This window comes from Dufourea novaeangliae, unplaced genomic scaffold (genome assembly GCF_001272555.1).
Source record: "Dufourea novaeangliae isolate 0120121106 unplaced genomic scaffold, ASM127255v1 scaffold56, whole genome shotgun sequence".
Taxonomy (NCBI): Eukaryota; Metazoa; Arthropoda; class Insecta; order Hymenoptera; family Halictidae; genus Dufourea; species Dufourea novaeangliae.
The window spans coordinates 755617-764492 of record NW_015373942.1 but is presented as its reverse complement, the minus strand read 5'-3'; the positions used below and the strand labels follow the sequence as shown (position 1 = coordinate 764492).

The window sequence follows — 8876 nt, the reverse complement described above, 5'->3', positions numbered from 1 at the left end:
TTTCTCCGGAAAACTGGATCATATTCGTAGCTCTTTCGACGTTCAAAATGAACTGAAAGCACAAGGTAAAAGTTTGTCTACCAGCTCTTCGACTCTTCCTCTATTGAATGGACATCCTGCAGTGTCCGTACAAGAATCAAAATTAACAAAATCGGATCATTCTAAATTAGCACACAGAGATAGCTTACCAAAAATAAAATCTACTCCGAGCACTAAACATCATCCGCAAGAAACGTTCTTACAAATACCAGACACGAATGTGAATATCCAAACACTCGAATCACATCAAAGCTCGTTAAAGTACTCCATTCGACGCGCTTACAAAGCGTTGAAACATTTAACACCTAATAAAAAATTAAACTTCGATCCCCGAACGGTCGAATATTTGTCCGATCAATCTGTTTCTCGGTTAAAAAATCATTCTCCTCACAGTGACAATGAAAGAATGAAGCTACTTGAATTCAGAGATACAGAAAAATCTACGGAAATACTTAAGGATTCACAATTCACTGGTATCGATGCCCAGTATACAACTTTGAAATCGGAGGAGACGACGTCGACGATTCCCTCGGGGTCGCGTTCTACATCAGGGCCGAGTCCTCGATTCATGCACCCAGAGCCATGGAAGAGTCCTTCGAGCTGCGTTCTATCATCGATCCCGAAACTGTCTAGCTTTCCAAGGAAGTATCGCGATAAATGCTTGCCGTGTATGCACAAAACGTTCGAAGTACAGCCAGAACGAAAGATTTCTCTCCCTCTGACCGCATTACAAAGAATTATAAATTCCCAAAAGACGCAAGTTGCTCCTCCCCAAGAAACAACCGAAGACAGCGACACAATTTCTATCAGCATTCCGGACTTCGAGGACAAAACCGAAAGAATTTTAAATTGCGAAGTCAACACCGAGGGCGTAATGTTTGATGAAGCGTATAATATTCAGGAGAGTCAAATAGTTAAAGAAACCCCCGCCTTGTCCCAGGAAAAGTATGAAGAAGTACGAACCGAAGTGGGACGAAGTGATCCAAATTCAGAATCTTCGCATAAAGCAATTACGCAGAAAGATAAAGAGTATCAACGGGACGACGAGTCAACGTCGGTGGGAAAAAATTTGAATGATACCGCGAAGTCTGAACAAGTTCCACCTCTGGAACGATTCAGAGTTTCCTCGTCGTTCCACAGTTGTAGTTCCGAGGAGGACGATTCTCTCGCTATGTCGATAGGCGAGGATCAATCCAAGCCTAAATATTTAGCTCCCTGTCACGCTCCAACGGTTTTTAAGCCTAGCTTAGAACCTCTAAAAGCGCTAAGAAACAGAAAACCGACAACATTGCAGGATCGAATCGCTTTTCTAGAGTCCTCGCCCATGAAGTATAGCACATCAATTGAAGATTTTGACGAGGCCCAAGAGAAACAGAAATCCAAAGACGTTCTTCAGAAAACCGAAGCAGGCAAAGGGAAAAAAGACGGTCCAACCGGCAGAATCTTAACGAAAGCGAAATCCGTTCCGGAAGAGTTCACTTTGGAGAAGGTAGAACAAGCTACGAGAAAGGAACACGTTCTCAGAAAAGGAACCAGCTTCGCGAACTTCAGTGTAACGAAAGACGACTATGACGCAGAAAAGGGTGAATATCCATCAAAGGAAGTGTTAAAGGAATTGGGAACCGATTCACCTTCGAAAACAACAGCCCAATTTTCAAAACTGGTATCGAAACTGCCATTGAGAGACGTAAACGAGATCGTAGAATTACTGAAGGACATTAAAGAAGTAGCATCATCTGCGTCTATGTTGGAAATCTTATGCAAAGAGTTTTCGGAACGACTTTCGCGGAATGTTTCGAACGACGATTCCGAGATGGAAAAGAATAGGAAAATGATTGCGACGCTGACAAGGTTGTTAGTAGATTCTAAACGGTATTTGAATCCAGACAAATTCCCCTCTGACTTACTTTTCTCCACGAATCAGCCGCCCCCGTGCAACCCTCGACTCCTGCAACGAATCCTGCCCCAAAACTCCTACAATCTCGTTGCGCCTTTGTTGGGATTGCCGGAATGGTATAAGAAGAGGCGCATTTCGTACGTGGACGATAACGATCGTACGAGTTCTAGCGAAACGACGATGACCAATGATGACCATAGTTCGGCGTCTCTAGAGGCACGTGTGTTCGTTATTCGGAACAAAAGTATAAGTTTTTATAATTTTGGATCATTGGCGACGACACTATTAATAGGTCAGCTGGTTGTCTTTATTTTACTATAAATCCTTTCAAAGACACTGCTTTTTATAATTATCAAGGTGCATCCGCCGATGCCGGGAGACATCGAATCACTCAGTGACGAGGAGAAAGTGGGTCACCATCGTACATATAATCCTTACACTCTATTTCTGAAGAAACCGAGACGCAAGGTGTGTGTGGTATCGTTGAATTAATGGGAAACGGGCGATTTTGAAATTACGAAGTAAGGAAGGATGAATTGAGAGGTAATTTCTTTTTATTTCTTTTTTTGCACGTCAGGTTATTACTTGGCGTCCTTTAAAGAAAGCTGATCTCGAAGGATACGACGCGGATGCGACCCTCAAAATGAGAGCGGATAATATAATGTCGAGGATATGCAAGGACTTCTGCCAGTGGCTCGAGACTTTAGGCGGAACGGACAACACTGTGGACGAGGAGATTCTGCAGGATATGTTTGAAATCGATTTCAAAGCGGAAGCTTGTAAAGCGATGCAGGTGAAAGAGAAACATTCGCTTCGAAGTCTTCTAGTTATTTCCTCGTGACGAAACAGGACTGTATTTGAGGAGCACGTTTTTAAACACGATAAATAGGTTGCGGTGGTTTCATCCGACAAACATTTCCGTGGACTAGGTTAGGATAGAGAGAAGTAAACAGAAATCCGTTTTCCCTCGTTATGAATTTAAGTGGATTAAATATGATATAAAAGCTTCGCTGGACTTTGTTAAAACTTTTATTCCAATTTATGCCAGTCAGGCAACTGACAATTACTACAGACTCCTCTCGATTATCGTCCCGAACTCGGGTCCGCGTCGGGACAATAATCTTATAGGAAGAAATGCTCTAGACTCTGATAAATTCGTTTTTTGTCCGAAGTCCGAACCTCGGCAACAAAAGCAGAAGGGCAACAAAGTATGCGCTTGATAGGTTCCAACCTCTCGTCCCCCAGTGGTGGGGATGACGCCTAGACAATAATCGTGTAGATAAAGCCATACAATAATCGAGAGGAGTCTGTAAGTAGTTTGTTCGATCGATGTGTTTCTTGTGTACAGGTATTGTTCAAGGAAATGCCGGTGGTGCCCGCGGAGGTAGCTTTCATAAGACACACTCCAGGCGCGAGTAAGCTCGCCATGACGAAGAAACACGTCATGAGAGACGCGAAAGCAGAGAGGACACCGGCGAAGACAAAGGCGTTTGGGACCGCGATACCGTGGGGACTTAAATTTGTGCCGCCTAAAAATCATGTTAGCAAGAACTGGCTGCAATGCGAGCATGTACCGATGGATCTGGAATCGATGGACATGGTTTGGAAGGATATCACACATTTGAAGAGCGTCAGAGCTTTCGTCGAATGGCTTCAACAGCATCCGGAGGTAATCTGAATATCAGTTATCAATGAAACTTGACATGACTATTGTTTCCGTTTCGATGTACGGTTTCCAATTCGAGAGAATTTCGGGATTAATTCTGAAGACTGAAATGAATTTTTGAAAAAATAACAAAGCGGTTGATGAACTACGTTGCGCTGATCTGCTGTAACAATGCTACAACTCCAAATTTGCCGTTTTTGAGCTTTTGGCACAAGAAAAACGGTTTTTGCTCGTAGTTTTTATTGACAGAACGGAATAATACTTTTCTCCCACTTCGATATCTTATTGTAGCAATTTAGCACTTCAATATGGTCTTCCTAAAAGTTATAATGAATATTAATTTTTTAAGTTTGTCATTGTTGAAGTAAATGAACGATTTACAGTGACCGATGAAAGTACTCGAAACACAAGTTTTCGTACCTCAAATTATTAATGAAGTAAATTCGCAACAAAATGTTGAATATTATTTTAATCAACAGTATTAATGTTAATGAAGGGTTCCGACATAATATTTTTATGTTTCATTTGTTTTGTTGTTTAATTAACTGTACAAACTAAATACGGCTACCAAAGCTAACATTCGTTCCTTTTACCGCTAAAATGAGAAATTTTATCGTATGCTTCCTATAGTCTACACCCTCTTCTGTAGGATAACCAATTATTTATATTTACATCAAATTTTTTAGCAAACCAGCATTTTAAATACACTTTAGTTAGTAATACTCAAGAATTTATTGTTAATGGAACTTATAATCTTATAAAACCTTAGAAATATTTTTAAAAAATTATGTTTGCCTGATGTTTGTATTATAAAACCATACGAACTTTTTTCCGGCACCTAGTAATGTTTCGTATCAATTCAAATTTATATAATACATATTTAATATACCTTTGTTAATATATATACGAATTTCTTCAGTCAAACATAATATTCGTTCAGCTGTTATGTACATAAAGTACCTTCTGAGTATTCCATACTATTGTTCGAGTGCATTCGTTGCACATTGCGCCAAGATTCTACGGAAACACCAGCCTCTCGAAAAACCACACTGACGATCGAAGCGTGAAACATTGCTTAAACGCATTAAATGTTACCCACCCGATGACTTGCCTCAAAATAGATCTTGGTGCACAATGTGCAGCGCGTTAGAGACAGAGGATAATTAAAGTCATCGCTTCCGAGTATTATAATATTATGCAAGGACGCATCGAAATCCTCTTACCTACTGTTACAGGTTCCACCACCGGAGGCTTTGAAGACACTCCTATCAATGGATATTGAAGCTTTGAGGCAGGTAGAGGACGACGAGGGGTTCGCGCATCTCGAGTTGGATATTTATCAAATTACGAGTCTGAGAGTGATAGACACCGGCGAGCAGTAATCGAACGAACATTTTACTTTATTTACATATTTTCGTATACATATATTTGTTTTTGTATATTTATTACGCTGTTGATAACGTACATAAAGAAATGACAAAACTATTCATGCAGGAGAAATATGGATATAGGAAGAGCTACATTTGTAATATTAATACTTAAAAAATAGTATTCATACGTCAGCGACTGATGATTACCAAGTAACGGTACTACTTGTAGTACAATATTATGTTAAAAATTATTTACTCCTGACTATTGTATAATAATATAGCATTTCATTTAACATATGGATTGGTAGAAATAAGCTTTAACTTGGTAGAACACTAAAAACAATATTGTCCATTGATGTTAATAGTTATCGGTCAATGAACAATTTTTTTCTATGTATTCATACGTTACACGTATTTCTAGACATTGGCCATAACAAATACGTAAGGACAGAAGTTAATTACTCTACTAACGGTCCCCATATATTATTCGATACGCACGAATACCTTTGACCTTCTCTGTACACATTTGTCAGTCTCCGTGAGTCTCCCCCTCCAATAATTTTCTCTTTTCCGCGTTCACGGTATTAAAACCGAATTATTCCAATTCCCGTGTAACTTTGATACTCGTTTCCCCTCTGTTTTGTCGCTTTATATCGAGCCGGTTGCATGAATATTTTAATTGCGTTTGATTGCGCAGCAGTAAATGTCGGTGCCGTATACGAAATGAGCGTCAAAAATCAACGGGGCGAACGTTTCAGAAATCTCTCGCCGTTCGTTCCCCGCTTATAAATGAGCGGAACGTGGTGCGTGTAACCGATACGCGACCGGCCGATGACACGATGTCAAAAGCACCGTTTCGCGTACGAAACGAAGGGGGTTAACCTCTGAAGCCTCGACGAACGGCCGGCCGCGAGGAATTTCTGACGGACCGTTCGGTATCATTATTTGCGCGAATATCAGGCATCGATCGTGTTTCAACCGCTCTCCGAAACGAAATATATGAAATCAAGTGGGGACGGAGGTCATAATATTCTCGGGGTTATTCTCGTCCGATAAATATACCCCGAAAAAATAAGAACAGAACAAAATAGCCGACGGGTCAAAACAATTCACGGTTTCAGAGGCGGACGATACGAAAATCAAAAATCAAAATTCTGCAGCTCAATCAGATCGAAAATAACTTTATTTCATCTTCCAAAAACCTGTAATCTACTTATTATTTACCGTGGAAGATTTGTTCCATGTATTATTGTTATCCTTAAACCCTGTGGTATCATTAATCTCAGTCAAAAATAGAAAAAAAGCTTTCCTAAAAATTCAGACTTTCGTGAAGATGTTAGGAGAAACTGTTAGTGAATGACGAAATTATCGAAGAGGATTTCTGAAATTCATAAAAATGTGTTCATTCAACTACTTCTGTTTGAATAAAATTTGTAAGTATCAACGTTTTTAATTTCTTGAACTAAATAAGCCTATAAGCTGCTAAGTTTCGATTTTGGATCACTGTGCGACGCCTCGGCTGCTTTTCGCAGGACCAAGTGGAAATGAACGATGCTTTCAGCGGGTACGATAATAAATTGCAAGCTAACGCGGCCCGCGATGTCAATCCAGGCCCCGATCCCTTTGACCGCGAAACGGGGGAATCGTCCTCGTTATTGCCGATGTCAATAATCTTGCGGACGGCATAATGCAAACAAGAACGTCGCGGGAATATTGGAAATGTATCAGGAAGGCTGACTGGTTTCCCCGTTGTTGCTCTGGCCGCGACAGCGGGGACACGAGACACGGAAGATTTTTCTTAGCGACTTGAGACCGGAGAGATTTAACGTAAAAAAAGGAAGAGGAAGAGGACCGGAAAGACGATGAGACGTTCTAAATCGCGCGCCGTTTACGAGTTATCCTGTCGACATCCGACACTGATTTCTTCCTTGCCAGTGAGCTTCAATGACATCACGATTCGATTCATTTCACCGGCGATGTTGGGGGGGGGAAAGTCATTGTTGAGGTGAGTGGAATAACGAGGCGAATACTGTTAAAAACACGAACGAGAAATAATTGAAAGGAGTGCATTAATAGTTGAGATTAATAACTTGACCACAGATGATATTCTGTCGTTTTTTTAGTCACTCTAGGATATGAAAGGTGAAAATACTCTAATCGAGCTTTGCAATTTTTTTATTGTTACTACTTGATTGGCCAAATCGTTCGTGCGAAACGCAAATAATATTAGTTCAACTCTTGAAAGCACATGGTTATTTCAAACCTGAAAAAGTTATACGATGTGTACGTATAGAATGGTATCAGAAGAATGCGTGTGCCAGGAGAGTGGTTTGCGAAATTTCGTTCCGGCGATTTTTCGCTCCAAGAAGCATCACGCTCTGCCCGGCCATGAGAGATACACAACAACCATACGAAGTGTTAAACCGACAATAATTCTCGTTAACGTTTAACAAAGCAAAAAATTGAAAAAATTCCTGAAGTATCGCACAATGAAGCGCAGAGAACCGTTTACATCGGCTTCGGCAACATCAGCCGACTTAAAGACGAAGCACGAACGTATGGCCAACCCAAATACTTCTGCAACGGTCAAGCTTTAATCCATCCCCTTATCGTTGTTCCCCTATGACTTTCATTCGATGTTAACAACGCCGATCCATGGATTCCTTAATCTTCTTAAATATATTCGAAAAAGACGGGGACAAGAATTTTCATGAAATCCCCGCGTCAGGACGCTTTTGTTCGTTAGCCGCGTCGGTCTTTATGCTTCCCTTTCAAGGGATTTCCCATGAGGTAGTAGTATCCATGGGAAAAAAGGAGGGGCGAGGGGGGGGGGTAGAAGAAAAGGGAAAAGACGACGAGGAGAGTAAAAGAGACCTTAAAAAAGAAGCAGAAAGGGTTCCGAAAAAGTCGACGTCGGTGAACGAGGAGGGAGAGAAAACCGACGGAGACGGGAAAGGGAAGCGGAAGAAAGACGGGAGTCATCATTGGCCATTGGCCATCCGTTTCGCTCCACTTGGAAATAGAGACTTGCGCTCGACCGAGAAATTTAACAAGGCGCGCACGCTCACGACCCGACAATAGCCAACTTTTCTGGCCCTCCTATGCCTGGGATTTTAATTACTTCAATTTAAACCTTCGGCTCTCCTTCTGTAGACGCGGCCGAAGAAGAAATCGCGACGGTGATTGAACCCTGCCGAGTGGAGCACCACCGTTCACGCGCCTTTGAGCGCCGACTAATAAAAGAAAAACTGATTGAGACGACGAAGAACTTATCACCAGGTTAAATTCACGCCATTCGAGACTACATTAACGAGTATATATGTATAATAATCGGAGACGAGCTAGGCAAATTACCGACCGCGCGTCGCTTATCGCATTTCGCATTCGTGCTCCTCGAACCGTCGACGTCGTCGCCCGGTGGGGATCTTTTATTCATGCGATCAAGTTTGCATTTAAAAACTCCGCTTCCTCGCGGGTTCCATCTGGAATCGCCCACTTTCGCGGTGGAGGGAGGTAACTATTCTCGAAAAAGATCAAGATTCAGTTCGCACACAGCGCACGAGAGAGCAAGCGAGCGTGTACCAGGTGAAAATGTCCGCGAGTCGTGTCGGTTCGGCGATTTTATGCGACGTGACGCGCGTATTACGGGCTGGCCGGAGGAAAAAAAAGAAGGATTGTCAAAAGTTTCATTTTCTTCGTCGACCGAATGACATTTGCGATTATGAAAGGAACGGAGTGCCGGATGATCGAATCGGATGGCCAGTTTTATGTTTTTTTCTCTCACTTCATCTATCACTCGCTCTTTTTTTTTTTCGTTTTGTTTTGTTGCGCGACATAGGCGCCGGAGAAGCGTAGTTCTAGGGCGATCCGGTTCGGTACGTTCATTCGACTTACACGAGAACTG

The 8876-nt window shown here is 41.8% G+C and overlaps 1 protein-coding gene across 1 annotated transcript; it reads left to right on the top strand.

The window, feature by feature from the left end:
• The first annotated feature begins 1783 nt into the window (after positions 1-1783).
• On the top strand, positions 1784-4984 carry LOC107185731. Its single transcript, XM_015573487.1, has 5 exons — positions 1784-2152; positions 2294-2404; positions 2514-2729; positions 3285-3605; positions 4838-4984. Exons 1-5 carry the CDS (start codon positions 1784-1786, stop codon positions 4982-4984), a joined length of 1164 nt encoding a protein of 387 aa, XP_015428973.1.
• Positions 4985-8876: the final 3892 nt, after the last annotated feature.